The 15,742-nt window shown below is 42.8% G+C and overlaps 1 protein-coding gene across 1 annotated transcript; it reads right to left on the reverse strand.

Annotated features, from left to right (window-relative positions):
* Positions 1-348: 348 nt before the first annotated feature.
* Positions 349-12,057, reverse strand: TAF1A (TATA-box binding protein associated factor, RNA polymerase I subunit A). The gene is made up of 10 exons (XM_055725909.1): positions 11,721-12,057; positions 10,275-10,444; positions 8,850-8,963; positions 7,826-8,024; positions 7,004-7,134; positions 5,979-6,137; positions 4,830-4,896; positions 3,378-3,498; positions 1,842-2,002; positions 349-679 (listed from the first exon to the last, which is right to left on the reverse strand). Exons 1-10 carry the CDS (start codon positions 11,851-11,853, stop codon positions 537-539), a joined length of 1,398 nt encoding a protein of 465 aa, XP_055581884.1. The 5' UTR covers positions 11,854-12,057; the 3' UTR covers positions 349-536.
* Positions 12,058-15,742: the final 3,685 nt, after the last annotated feature.

A 15,742-nucleotide genomic window follows, 5' to 3' on the forward strand; every position in this document is an offset into this window, starting at 1 on the left:
AAGTGACACACGCCTCTCCATTTTCTACCCATGTCAGGAAATGATCAGTTAGAAGCAGCAAGCTATGTAACCCCTCAGGTTGAAATGCATTTTCAGTGTGTTCCTAGTGTAAGACTCTACACCTATTATGAATGCCACTGCGAGTCCTGAATGGGTTTTGAACTGCATTCCAGCAGTCATCTAAGTCACCTTCCACGCATCTAAACACAAGGAGGATCAACCCTACAATACCATTGATACAGAAATTATACGCCATAATACTAAATATTTTTCAAGGTGTATTTGAAATCAATGCTGTTTGCATTTCACACCGAAATATGGGACTAATATTAAAGAAATTCCTCAATCTTGTAAGTTGACTTATATTCATTTTATTATAAAATAAATACAAACCAAACCATTTTTACAGAAACAGATAAAAAAATTCTAGTACTGAGTCAATAGGGTCTGCCTAGAACTTTTAGAACAGCATCAATGCAGAAGTCAGTTTCACAGAGAGGAAAAAGTATGGCAAGAACCTTAAGAATGGCTTCCAGTCAAGATTGCAGAGAGGAATCTGAAAGACCAGATATTCTCAGGTGGACAGGATTGTGCTTATTCACAAATTTCCTCAGGAAACGAAACCTCTCCACCTGAGCTTTGCAGCCTTGGTGTGATACATATTTAAAGTACTTGCAATCTAAGCAGAAAAAAAAAGAAAAAAGTATTGTAAGTTTTACCATGATACAAGCAAATACAAGATGCCTTCATTGTTTAAATAACATGCGAACATCTACAAGTTTTCAGTAATGGAAAGTAATAAAATAATCTAAAAAATGCACATTACAGACATAACTGCAGCATTAAATTATCTATCCTCATTTGACCCAGAAAACATTCTACACTTACATAACTGTATGCTGCATCTTTCAAAATATTTTTCTCTTTTGCTTTTACTCTTCAAAAGGTCAGAAAGTAAAATTTCAACAGTGTAAAGCACCATTGATTTCATACATTAACTTATTGTGTTGGATAAGGAAAAAGAGTGTCTCATATTGACACCAACAAGCACAGAAACTTCATTAATAAAATTGTTCCAGCTCTAATTTTCTTTAAGTCACCTGCAAATAAAGGCCGGGAGACATTTGATAACATATTACTGAAAACAAAAAATGACTTTCAATATGAGAAACTGTTTTATGAAGTCCAAAAGATATAGAAAAGCTGACAATGAGCAAAGTGCCCATCAGCCAAACCATTGTACAAACCACAGTTTCCACACCATATTCTCATTCTCAATTAAACAGCGGCTTCTTGGCCTGATACTCCACTTGGTTTTGGCAGCATTTCAAAGAACACTACTGAAGAGGTCATGATCTTCACCCTCTTACCTAACTGCTAATGGTTTTCTTTCAAGAACCTCCCCTCTCTTTCCTGCATTACAAACACCTCACTGTCCTTAATGGCCAGCTGCCTGCAGTATTCACCCAGACACTGCCTAGGCTGGCATCCAGCAAGCAAACTCTCCACAGTCCTCACAATTTTCACTCAGAAGCATGTTGTATGTTTTTGAAATTATGGCTTGAGGGTTAAACAAGGTAAATAGTATTGTGACTGCTTAACAAGGCCAGATACAACAGAACGCTAAACCAGCACAACACCAAGTTATGCAAAATATGCCTTACTGTCAAATACCAAATGATTTAAGTATTTTCTCATGTTCAGCTTCAAAGACAACAATCTTTCCTAGAAGAAAGAAACCACGTTTCTTCCAAGGAGTAGATCAGCTGCATCCTGCCTCATTAGGACTAGAACTAGGCTTTGTTTCTATGTAGCCAAAAGGAAAAAATATTTAGTATTACCCTTTCCCAGTAAAATTCCAGCCACCAGAGCTTTTTCATATGAAAGGCTTTCATTTTCCTGCCAATTCCTTTTTGCTAAGTAATGGCTAAAATGGAAGGCTGGCCACCAGTCCTTTCTGGATTTCCACTCTTGCTTGATCCAGTCAAGATGCTTCTCAGAGCTAGGAAAAGGTAAAGCAAGTTACAGAAAAGCTTAAATTGGGATGAGAAGATTATTAGGAGTCACTGAATTTTATAATCAACTTGCTACAAGTCTCATAAATTGCTAGTATAGACAACTGACCTTACACTGCAGACCGAAATATTAATCTAAACAGAAAGAATCAGGTTTTTTTAATCCCTGGCAACACTAGTGAAGCAGGAAGGGAACTCTAGCAGCCTTATTTAGACTTGGCAATAACACAGATTATGGTATGAAATGAAGCAAACCTTTGACTTGTGTGCCAATTTGTCAATAATAATAAGAAAGTTTCTTGAAGTTTGTCAACATCTTAGTAGTATGAAGGGGTTGGTTTGTTTTTAGAAAAGGTCTGTGTTACTCTGTGCATACTCAAAGACTAACTTATCCCAATTGTTATTCAATAAAGACCTTAAACCAAGCATTTCAGCAACAAAAACTACCTACAACAGGAAAGTGATATTCCCATGAAAACAACCAAGATGCCCAGTATATTTCAAGATACTCTGAAGCTGTGTCTTCAAACACAAAAAAGCAGGCAAAGTTAAAGTATCATACCATTTTTATTAACTCTCTGCAACAACACTCCTAGCTTTAATCCACTTGCTTCTGGATCTTAATAGCAGATGCTGCAGAGATGGCAATAAAGCAGCAAAACAGGTCAAATTAAGTACTGAATTAATTTACTGTAAATATACAGGGCTTAAAAACACAACACCTTGTTTGTTGGGTAAAAAAAAAAAGTCTAGACATTAGAGGCCTTCTGGGCAGAGAGTGTCTGAGATTGCTTCTGAAATCAGAGGCCATGTCTGTCAGTGTTGGCAAGAACACAGGTGTGGGCTCCACTTTAAATAATACACTGGCTGCATTCTGTAACAGCACCATCACACAACACACCAGCCTGTACAGTACCAGCTATGCCCCTATTGCAGCCCAGCAATTCTCAAACCAGCTCCAAATACTCTACACAATTACAAAGCAGCAGACTCAACAACTCGATTCCCTCCCCCGCAAAAGAGGGAGATTAGCAATGGGCAGCAAATACTACCCAAACATCTGAGTAACTCTTCCTGCATAACCATGTAACCTGGTAGAAAAAAAACCCCAACCCAACACAAAAAAACCACATCATTTTTTCAGGCAATGATAATAATGGAAATTTGGAAGTCTCCTCAATAATTTCTTCCTTCCTCCCAATGAAAGCACACTGCAGCCAAGCACTGCCACAGAACTCAGGGTAAGCCAGACATCTCTTAGGTTACCAGCAGGAAGAGAAAGGCTATAGGGTGTCACTTTGTCAACAGCCCAAAGGTGGAGACTTGACACATTTGGACCTGGCACATTGCAGAGATACTTACATCACAATTTGTTTCACCTGTCTTGCCAAACAGCTCCACGCTTTTACATTTTCCTTCCAGCCAGCGTAATCCAAGGCTGAAAAAATGACTTCTAGCCCCAACTGACGCTTTTTTCTTTTTTCTGGAAAAAGATTAGGCTGATTAGTTAATTACTTAGATCAAGCTGAACTCATTAATAAGCAACAAGTGAAATACAATTCTCCATCCTGCCTCCTCAAATGCTGCTAACTGTCCCTGTGAACTGGGAGCTTCCCCCGTTGCCTTCTGTGGCCTTGCAAGAGATAAAGTTAAGGAATACTTCCTGGCTCTAGAGCACAACTCATACCAGAGACGCTGTGTCCCTACTCCCACCCTGCTCAAAATCTGCTGACGCAAGAGGCACACACAGTACCACTCACTTATCCCACACTGCCTCGCTTACAGTAATTGCTGTTTCCAAAGCTCAATCAGTGCTTCCGACTGGCACCGCTGTCCAACATGTTCTTCCCATAAGAAGGGAACACAGTGCCTCTAGAACACTTCAAATCCTGAGATGCCACCAAAAAAAGAAAAATCAAATCTGGGACTGATATGAATAAACCAGCCATTTCACATCACTAGTAATGTATCAGCAGAGTTCTTAAACAACACTTGACCTATCACAGCAGGTAAATGTGGAGAAGTTATGTTTATCCGTATAAGTTTCTTCAAAAAAAATCAGACTGTCCTGATCAGCTACAAAAAGTTAGCAAACGGGTCACACAAGACCAGAAAAAGGCAGGTTTTACCCAGGAGGTTGGTTTTTTCCCCTCCCAAAGAAGAAAAGCAGCAGAAGAGAGAACAATCTTATTCAAGGCCATTTCACCAATCTGCTGACATGCTAGAACATTCCAGGTCACTAGAAGGCAGACAGCTTAGAATACAATTGATCAGCATGGAAAAAAACAGTCTCCAAAGAAAAAGATGTTTCTACCAGCTTGAAGACAAAACTCCCTTGAAGACAAGGAAGATTTTGTCTTTGATCAATAACAACAAACTAAAGCACAGACCCATCTCAATTCCTCCAGAAGAGAAAGAATAATTTTAAAAAAAATAAATCAAGAGACCCTAAAAAGGGAATGGAGACCCTGGCATTCACAGAATTGTTTAGGTTGGAAAAAAACCTTTAAGATCATCAAGTCCAACTGTTAACCTAGTGAGTAGGGCATCTCAAAAAAAATTATTTTTGAGATCCTGGCCGTGCCTTACAAGTTTGCTTTGATCAGCCTTTAAAATGAGAAACGCGTTTGTTTACAGGAGTTTGTAAATGCCTGCTCACACATCCAGTTTAAAGGTTCCTGTGATTAGAAAGTTGGGGTTTGAGGGCTTTTTTTATTATAAAAAAAACTACTTCAAAAAGCAGAAAGAAGGCTGGAGAATAATATTACTCTAGATTAACATAAAGAAAAAGAGCAAAGATATTTAAAGACTTACTTGATTTTTGAAGCATGATATTAAAATCTATCATTAGCTCGTGAGAAGGAACAATATCATACAAGATCTGAAAAATAAAAAAGGAAACAACAAAACCCAGGTACATTATTTTAAAGTGAAAACTTCTGAAGCCTTCTACCTGATCAAGAAAAGCACAGGCTTTTGGTTATGAAAATTAAGCACCTGGTACCTTAGTCCCTTGATACAAAGAACAACCATCTAGGTCCATTTTGCACATCTGTGACACAATGGATGAAATACTTTGATGGCTGCTGAAAAACACCGCATGTGACAAACGTAACATTCTCAAGGAACAGCCCAAAACCCATCTACTGTCCCATTTTTAGAAGGCAACATCATTTCCTTCCTAGGCCAGTTCTAGCTCCCCTGTCTGCTGCTCTGTGCATTGGATCACAGTTTCTAGACCTATGAGACCAGTTCTTTGATTTGTGCTAAAAAGCACTGAGAAGGCAGCATTTTATACATACATGCTACAGTTTAAAAGTCTAAACTTTATGAAGCTGTTTTAAAACACCTGCCCTAACGAAAGCACATTAGTGCCATCAAGTGGCAAAACAAATTGCAAAACTTTGTTTCCAAGAAGCTACCAAGACTAATGAGCACAGGCAAGGAAAGCAGGAACGTAAAAGCAACTATACAAAAGCTTAATTCAGCAAGGCCTTGTCTGCCAACAGCCAGCAAACATTAACTTCTATTTTAGCTTAAACGCACAGATTGAAAACAAAGAAACTAATGGCTAGACAGGATCAATATGTGAAAGGGCAAGCACCTAATCATTTCTTCAACATATAAAGGTCAAACTGTAACAGAAATCAATGCATGTTTTCTACAGGACTGCTGATACAAACTTCTGGAACCATGTAAGCATGCTCTCTGAACTTGTTTACAGACTACAAGAAGTTATACGATGTATCAGTTAAAGGCAAAACAAAGACTTGAACTCAAAGACAGTAAAGGATACTGTTTGCTCCACCATTAGCACCCCCCCCACTAACACTCCTGTAACCCTCCACTTCCCTCAAAGAATACAATAGGGTAAGTAATGTTACAGGAGTTCAACTGAACCAAACTCTTTGACCACCATGCAACATGAATTACCACAGCCTGTATCTACTATGTAATATTTACCTTCAGTGCAGATATGAGTGATTTCTTTGATTCACCATGTCTCTTCAGGAACTGATAGAGGTAAACATGAGCATTGGGATTAGCAGGAAACTTTGAGTTGTAGGCATATTCATTTAATACTTGGCGGGCTTCGTTATGATCTCCATAGAACTCCAGCAACTAAGAGAAGTTAAGGCTGTCATTAGTTTGCCACAGAGTACAAATCAAACTCTTACAACTAGTTTCAGGCTGCCACAAAACTACCCATTAGCACAGTCTGTATACAGGAGCCCAGCATACTAGATAAGATTAAGACCAGTGTATTTTCATTTTACTGACTACTCTCATCAGATAGACACAAAAAAAATAAATCACACACTACAGGAGAAAATGCCTTTAACACACTTAATTGTCAGAGAATTACCAGCACTTGCTCACTGCGAAGAAACACTGAAAGCAGCCTGCCATGTCTTTAAAGAGAGAACTTGGCAGCTGTCAGCGCCAAGATGTGCTTTAAGTCAGAGCTTACCAGCACTGACAAAAAGTAAATCTTACAATCTTTTTGAGATTAACAACTTTATTTCTAAATTACAAATTCTAAGCAGATACTTAAAAAAACCCCAACAAACAAACCCCCCAAAAAAATCCACAGAGTGGGACTGCATGTTTGGTGTCTTTAACAATTAGTGTATCCAGAAAAACACTCTTACCAGAAAGAGAACTTGTTTTCAGGAATTTAAACAAAGCAGCTGTGCTCCCATTTCTGTACTAGTACCATGAAAACAAAATATGCAAGTCGTTTGTCTATTTCTATCTGTGCATTGCCAGGAAAAAAAGTCCTTTTTGTACTCTGTGCAGGCTCTGCAGTTCTACCAGGAGTAAACTGTGCTCTAAATCAAATCCAGTGAGATACATGTACAGATGTGTTGCTTTTAAAATACTTCATTGTCACCCACACACATATACGTATGTCTGCAGACAGACATCTTAATGAAAATTAGACAAGAGAAATGCAAAAGGAAGATATCTATAAAACATGCCCTTACATCCACATAGCATTTCACAAATTGATCCCAGACTCCAGGTATTTCAATAATCTCCTTTAAGTTCACTGCCGCCTTCCGAAAGCAACCGTGCATTTCCTGTTCAACAGACAAGTCTTCAAATCCATCCTGACCTACCAAAACATGAAAGAATGCCAGAAAGTTAGCTCTGCTCATCAAAAAGAATCTCAAAGAAGCTGTGCACCTATGAGATGATCACATTTTGCAAAGCAAGGACTCCAGTCAGAGAGCTTCTAAGAGGTCTTAGTTTCCTCAGTATTGAAACACATTTTCACTGCTCTTCATGCAAATTTATTATCACCCAGTTTCAACTTACAGCGCATGATGGGTAGTATTCCAAGACAAGATGCTACCAGCACAAGATTCATAAACCAAATTAAATACCTAGTTTTCACAGAAACAAGTAGTGATCCAATGTAAATGATAATGCACATCCAGTAGATATACGCAGAATTAGATGCCACACACAAGTAGTATGTTTAAAGAAACTGAAGTTCAAACACAAGTTTTGGGGGTTTTTGCTCAAAATTCTAGCAGTAGTCAAGCACTTATTAAGCCACTGCTATAAGTTAATACGTTCATTTGATCACTATTTCAGGTCATGCTGGCTGGATATAAGAAATGTGAATCGGGGAGAAAGTTTCAGAACACCATTTCTGCATCACTATCATTGCCGATATAGAATCACATACCACCCTTATCATCAAATTTTGAAGTCTAGTAAAGCGAAGGTGTCATTGCAAACCATGATGTCTACACAAGCAAGTAAGTTGAAGTTTACAGCTCAGCATAAAACACACTCACCATGTTCCAACACAATGCTCTTCTGCTTCGACCAGCTATAGTAGTCCAACAGTCCCCTGTAAGCCTGAATCAGCTTTATTTCTTTATCCTGAATGACTGTTTGTTCTCCAAATCTCCAGCTTTCTGCCAGGCACAGGTTTTGGTAAGCTTCATCTGTTAGTCCGTTACAAAGGAGATGAAAGGCATGCTCCAAGCAAACCTGCAATTCAAGTAGTCCATACCACAGCATTTCACATCACAAATGGCGAGATTTTCAGCAATACAGCAAAGGTCTACACAGATGTGCAGGGAAAGAAGGGACTCATTACAGACAGGCATATAAAATATTGCAAACACGGTTAGTAAAGTATTTTAATTAGAAGAGCATTTTATACATATCCTTTTATTGAAACAGTATCTTTACAAAGAATTTTGGAGGAAAACAAGAATGAGAGAATGAGTGTCACAGGGGGCAGGAAAATGAGCCAAGGACCCAAGTAATTTTTTCTGTGTGAAGATGGTCAAGAAACATCAGTAATTAAAAGCATATCTGATACACAAAGACATATCCCTGGGAAGGGAAAGGGCTGAAGCTCTTGAAATCTGTGGGGCAGAAAATCACCCATCAGGTGGGCAGACACTCAGTGGCACTTACCAAGGCTGTCTCAAAAACCTGCTTGCCATTAACAGGTGCTGTACCTACTCAAAAAGATCCAGAAATGTCCTGAGGAAATCCAGCTGGATTACATTTGCTGCTTTTTCATTTGGCTACCCAACTGCAGAACACCTGAAAAAGGGATATCCTACCACCTTATCATGGTGATCAGGCACTGGATAAAAGTCTAAACCTTCAGTTAGCTCTAGTAAACTCTTGTATAGAGCTTCTGTTGAAGGCCTTAAACAAATGTAACAGAATGAAAGATAGAAGCACCACCACAAGTGAGAAACAGTCAAGGAAACCAAAACACTAAGTCTGAATGAGCCACCACAGGAAAAAAAAATACATATGGGTGATACAAGAGTCCACAGTATAGTGAAGACTCACCTTCAAATACCTTTTTACTCCTAAAGTTTTCATCTGTTCTATGAAAGAGTTGAACTCTTTCATGCTGCTATGTGAATGATGGCACAAAATTTCAGTTCCTATTCTCCAAATGATCTATTAATATGGAGAAAGAGATTAAAAAATAATCTTAGTACAGAAGTGGCAACAGTCACCGTATATAGTCTTCTCAAACTTACAGTTAGTGTAACATGAAAAAACGTACATTTGCATTGCAAATAAAATAACAATACTAAATATTACCTACTACTATGGCAACCTATGTACTCATCTAGTACGACTTTTACAATCATTCAGGGGGTGCTTCATAATTGCTCCTTACAAACGCAGTGCTCCAGCAAAGCTTATGAAAACTGCATTTGTTAGAAAGTTCCCCTCCAGTTACCAAAAACTTGTTTTCCTTCTATATGATCCCACTGAGACACAAGGTATGCACAATTCTTTGAACTTAGTAATAAAGATTATTTCCAATTAGATATAGCTTTCCACCTACGTACACTTGTTTTCAAGGTCTGCCTACACAATGTAACAAAAAGTATTCCAGCAGGCTAGCCATATTCAAGTCCTCCATTTATTTTAACAGCTCTGATCCCCTTTCCTCCTGCTCCTCAGTACCTGCTACAAGTATTGCAAGTATTGGGGGAGCTGGTAAAGACCTAAACAAGCCACTCACTTTCAAACAGATTCTGACTGATGGCAGGCCAGTGGCAGGCACATATTTACTGCTTTTCCATTTTAGAAGACTACTTTAAGATGACTTTTCATAGACATGGTTCTGATGGAATTAACTTACACCAAGCAAAGTTTTCATCTATTGTGTCATGGGCCTACGTACGAAAAACACACACCCCCCAAAAACCCCGAAAACAACACACCCACAAAACCAGCCTGCAAGCCCATAGAACTTTTCGGCACCACTGAGCACTCTGTCAGGAAAAACATGGAACAGCACGCAGCTTCTCAGCACCCCTGAAAGTGAGATCTCGGTGAAATTCAGGCTCCAGCAATGCTGGTTAAACCCACAGCAGAGCCATGCCTGTGCAGAGGCTGACTCCTGGTAAGTAACTGGACAGCATGCTGCCTTGGGCACTATAAATCATGGCGTCTGGTGTACTTTCTGTATCCAAGAGTTTCTACATCGACATCTGAAGAGCGGCTTATTTGTATTTGGAAGCATTTGGGTTTTGGGGGTATTTTGTTTGCTTTTTGAGTTTTAAGAAACTAGTTTAGTTTATGAATGTTGTCTAACTTTTCAGGTCTTACCTCTGTGTTTTTTTTTTTTTAATTTAAAAAAAAAGCAAGCCTGTGATTAGTTAATTAAAACAAATGTTGGCCCTGAAGGTGCTTCTTACAAGTATTTTTTCAGCTGCAAAAGAAAAAGAACTCTGATAAGGGACATTGGCTTACCTCTGATGGACCCACATATTCCCTAGAGTAGTCTTTCTCCAGTGACTCAACGTAGGAGGTCATAAACTCTGCAGCCCTTTTCCACTGCTTTTGTAGTATGGCATCCTGAATGTAATTTAAACACACTTCCTTGCTCTTCTTGAAGTTTAATTTGTGTTCATGGGAAGATGCTAAAACAAACAAACAAAAATCAACTAAGCCCACAACATCACAGTGTCTACTCAGATAACAGTGTGCCTATTATTTCAGGATCTGTCTTATATGATCTTTCTCAGACACCACAAAAAGTGATCTTAAGCTATGTGGTTTTGAAGATAAATACACCTATTAGTCTGCAGGGAAGCAAGACTATGGTAAAAGCTGGAAAAAAATATTAAATGGTGTTTTCTACAAGCAGCACACAGCTGTAGACACTTGAAGCAGTGGAAAGCCAATTATTACATACTACTAACCTACCAGAATTACAAGACCACAGCGTTTTGGTAACTTCACGGTACGTTTTGTTATATTTTGAGGACCACTCTCTTGCCTTCCTAATTATCATCTACACTTGTGACCTTGCTGTGTTGAAGATTTGCATACACACATACAAAGAGGCCACTCCAGTACCAAAGGCTTAGAAATTCCCACTATAAACAAAGATAAATTTAGAGAATTACTTTCCTTTGAGTGCAAAACTGGAAAGAGGCCACTTATTCTTTTTACATGGATACTGGTTCAACTCCTGTTGTAGCACAAACCTGAAACCTTATTTCCACAGCTGTTCAAAGCTCATGACTGTACAGCACGATCTAACATATCCCTACAATATGCTCAAGCCGTAAGGGCCTTCCACAAAGCCCTCATCAAACTACCTCTAACCTGGGAGCTGTAGGCAAAGGAACAGCTCCAACACTGGCTCAAAGCAGTTTTATTACAGCACATTCTACAAAATCACCTCTAACTGACCTACCTATAGGTCTGGTCGTCACACCTATGTCTAACCTCAGAAGTTCCAAGTACTCAGAAAATAAAATGCACAGCGAACACCACAAGGTAACGCAACGGGGACTGTGGCTACTGTAGGTAAGTCCTACAGAGCAAGTTGCTGAGAAGTTGATGTGGACAGAACTGGTGTGAAGTATTTCACTACAGAGCTATTTTATATATTTACATGTGTATATACGTATATAACAACTCCGGAGATTTTAGAGTCACCTGCACCCACAAGGCTTTTATCACTCCCCTCCCGGCCCTTACTGGCGGTCGGGCCGCCCCCCCGCCGCACCGGCCCCGAGAGCACCGGGAGCCCCGGCGCCTCCCCGGCGGGACACCGACGGCGAACGGCGGGGGACGGATGGGGTGGGGGGAGCGGCAGGCCGGGCGCAGGGCGGCGTTCCTCCGTCAGGCTCGGAGGGGAGCGGGGCGGCGACGCACGGGCCCACCCCGGGCCCAGTCCCCCCTTACCGGGTCGGAAGAACTGCGGCGGCAGGAAGGGCAGGTGCAGGCCCGGCAGCAGGGCCCTCCTCGCCTGCGCGGCGGGGCTCCTCGCCGCCACCTCCTCTTCCTCCTCCTCCTCTTCCTCCAGCAAGCTGTCCATGGCGCCCGGGGCAGGCCGCCACACCCGCGGCGCGGCGCCGCCTCACCGCCTCCCCCCCCGGCTACCGCGGCCAGCCCCCATCGCCGCCCCCTGGGAGGCCTCCCGGCCCTGAGCTAACGGCGCCGAGCCCCGCACCGACAGCGGGCCGCTCCGTGAGAGAGGAGACCAGGCGGGCCCAGCCGCAGCCCAGCGCCTCGGCCGGCGGCCCCTCAGGCTGCCCGGCAGCGCGCCCGCCCGCAGGGAGGGAGTGCTGCGGCGCACGCGCGCGGCGCCATAGCGGAAGAGGCGCGTTTCTCCGCGCGCCTGCGCGCTGGGGGGACGCGGCCACGTGAGCGGCAGGGCGCGCGCGGCGGCCGTGGCGGCCTGGGCCGGGCCCGGTGGCGCTCCCGCCCCGCCCGGCTGCGGCCCTGAGGGGGCGGCGCTCGGCACCCCTGGGGCTGGGGCTGGGGCTGGGGCTGGGTAGGGAGCGGCGCAGGCGGCGGGGCCCGGGCACCCGGGCTGAGTGGCCGGCAGGGTGCCGTGGGGGCTGGCGCCCGTCCGCAATCGGTCCGGAACGAGCGGAGAACGCGGGCCTGTCTGCAGCGGCGGGGAGGGGCGGCGGGAGCCCCGGGGCGGCGGGGCCGGGAGCCCTGCCGAGGAACCATGCTGCCGCCTCCCGGGCCCGCGCAGCCGCCGCAGGCCGGCTTTGCCTGTGGAAGCGGGAAAACGAGGAACGCCGGCCGGGGGTGAAGCGGGAGGGATCAGGGGGAGCGTGGGACACCAGCTGGGCGGGTTCTGTGGCGAGGCAGAGAGATGTTTAATTTTACACGCAGTTTAATCCCAGCGTTACTAAGAGCTGTGACTAATGCAATGGTTGCTCTAAAAGCGAGAGTTAACCAGATCCTGTTGTCACAATTTCCATTACCAATACATTCACGTATTGGTACTTTTCTTTCAGTTTGTAATTTAGAACATCACGTTCGACAGAAGAAGGGGGTTCTGAATATAGTTCTTGTGCCTTGTAGATCAGTAATGCTGCCTGTGCTCTTGCAGAGCACCTGGATTCTAGAAACCTGCCTGCCTCAACCACAGAGTCTGGTTGGTACAAGTTTGTGCTGGAACTTGTTTCTTTAAATCACTTTTGGCAACTGGCTTTGCCATGGGGTATTGGTATGTGTAAAGTCCAGTTTTCCAAGTAAGAATTTCCAGGGTTTTTTTCAAAAGAGCTCTGCCATTTCAGGGTGAGTAAATCATAAACTGGCTCAGATTAAAGGTTCATGTAATCCAGTATCCTGGTTCAATTGTGATCAATAACGAGCGTCAAGGGAATACTACAAGGCAGAACAGTTTGTAGCATCTAAACATTTAATCTTGGTATCATACCTTAATATGGCATTTAATAAATGTGTGGGGTTAGTAGAAGCCTACCTTTTTTTTTTAATTCCAGTATATGACCAGCATTTCAGTTCATAAATATTCTATATTAATAATTAACGGAATTGATGATAAACTGTTATATAGCACCACTTCTTTAGCAGTGCCATCGTTTTTGTCAGCCCTTTATAATTTGTACCTCATATGAGTGTCTCATTGATCATGGGTGTTCCCCAAGTGTGGTGTCACTTCCTTCAACATTTCTGATCTTTTGTTAGGTTGGTACCCTAATTTTACTGTCCAGTTTACCCAAATTTATTTCGTGAAGTTCTCTCATTTGCTTAGAAGCACATCTATGTTTGGCTTGTTATTTTTATCTTCTTGTGTCATACATGAGTGCGAGCCTTTGCTGATTCTTACGTAAACTTAGCCAACTGATCTTGTTAATGGGTATCGGTTACTTTAGTAGATACTTGAGTGCAGGAGAGATGGGGGAACTGCTTTGTAGCTGTAGATACATACAAAACGTTAGCTTCCTCATGCACAGCAGGGCTACTGTCATAGTTGAATATATCTGTTTCCAAGACGGGTTGAAGACTGGAGGAAATTTTGTGTGAAATACATAAATTGATCTAAGTGAAATATTTATCTTTGTACGTCACACGTTGGAGAAAGGTGGTTATGTTAATAAGCGGGTACATCATCACTATAAAATACTTGAAATTGTTGAGAATGCTGGATAGTTGCAGTGGTAAACTCATGTCTGTGTATCAACTGTGAGCTACTCGTTATTGCACAATAAAGGCAATGACTTGTGCAAGAAGTATGTGATCTTGTTTTTCTTCACATCTTCCTTTCTTGCCCTTGTCTTTATGACCACAGACACTGTTAGCTTTTATCTTGGTCTTTTAATAAAGATAAGCTTGATAACCTCATATTGATGGGAAATTACAGAACAGCTCTGTCTTCACAAGCAATTGGACCTAAAGATCAGGCTGGGCATTAAGCCACAAGAAATGTTAATGTCAAGGGAAAAAGGACTTTCATTTTATTCATCATAAAACATGACTTGCATATATTTACCTCCATATTGCAAATTGTGATAAAATTCACTTCTAAATGTTATGAGTTAGGCTTTCTTAGAGCCTTTTATCAGCCACTATCAGCAATGGCAAATAGGTATCACCTTATTTTACAGGATGTGAAATACAAAAACTTCAACCAAATTCCAGGGGGGGTGTCGGAAATACTGTGTACTACAGCTGCGACACTGTGCTAGCCCTGGAGAGCGTGTGTGAGCACTGGGTGAACATTGTGTGCCTGTAGCATGCGGATGTTTGCTTAACCTCAGGATTGACTGGGCTGCAAGAGATGGCAAGATGTCCAAGGTACGTCGGGCAAAGGGGTACCAAAACTATTCATTGCAGCACTAAGGAAGGTACTTGTTTCTACCTTGATGCTTTTGCATAATATGACTAGGATATTAAACTGCTTGAGATAGGGTCTGAAAATGAAATGCCTACATATTTTTTAGAGATTCTGTAGCAGTAACAAAGCTTGGGTCTTAGGCCCTGTACAATGGGGCTGTGGATGTGAGAGTATATAGAGCAAAAGAACACAGGCAGTGCACTAATGCAATTAGCAGTGGTGATGGCTAACTCCTGTAATAGATCGTGCAAAAGGGCTCTTTAAAAAGCCCCTCAGCTGTCCAGTTGTCCTTTGATGTGCACAAAAAAGCAGAATCTTTCACCTGGACTATCAGTTCTGCCAAGCGCCTATTCATTTTGGGAGCAGCTTCAGAATTTGCCCTTTGGAAAGATAAAAAAATAATATATTTTTTGCCATTTGATAAAGCAGCAAGAAGACTCTCTTATGTTACCTATCTCTCCTTGGCTGCATCTTTTATTGTCTTTGTCATAATCACTGTCAGGGGCTCTGCTGAACAAGTAACGTGGGTCTGAGAAAGAGAAGCGAGTTTTTTCTCCTTTGTGTGACCATTGTGACTTCTGCTGTTATTCTGCTATGTTAGATCCCTAAAGCAACGTAGAGGTGATGGAAGTGAAGAAGAGGTAATGGTGGAAGTGCGGGCACACTTGTAGGTAGCGCATCTTTTGGTTTCCAAACATTCCCAGTTAAAACGCAGCAGCGGGTGGAAGCTGAAGCTGGGAAGAGCCAGAGCAGCCCGGTGGGCTCCAGCCCTTCGCCCGGGTTAACCCCAGGCTCTCGGGAGGTCACCCGCTGTGATGTGCCCGCTGGGTGACGGTCGCTCCCCTCCAGCGCGGACGAGAGGGAGCGGCCGGTGGGTGTTTGGACCTGTCGGGGCCCAGGGGCAACAGCACCTTCTCTGCACGCGGCCCGAGCGCCGCTCCCGTCACTTAAACCCGCCATTAACACGCACAAATGCGGGGCAGACGCTTCGCCCGCAGCCCTGCGGGGCGGGGGGGGAGCCCCACACCGGGCCGGGGTCCGGTCTCGGCGGAGGCGGGCAAGGGACGCGGCCGGGGGGGAGGGTCCGGCCGCTGCCCTCCTCCCGCCG

The sequence above is a fragment of the Falco cherrug genome, chromosome 13, assembly GCF_023634085.1.
Source record: "Falco cherrug isolate bFalChe1 chromosome 13, bFalChe1.pri, whole genome shotgun sequence".
Taxonomy (NCBI): Eukaryota; Metazoa; Chordata; class Aves; order Falconiformes; family Falconidae; genus Falco; species Falco cherrug.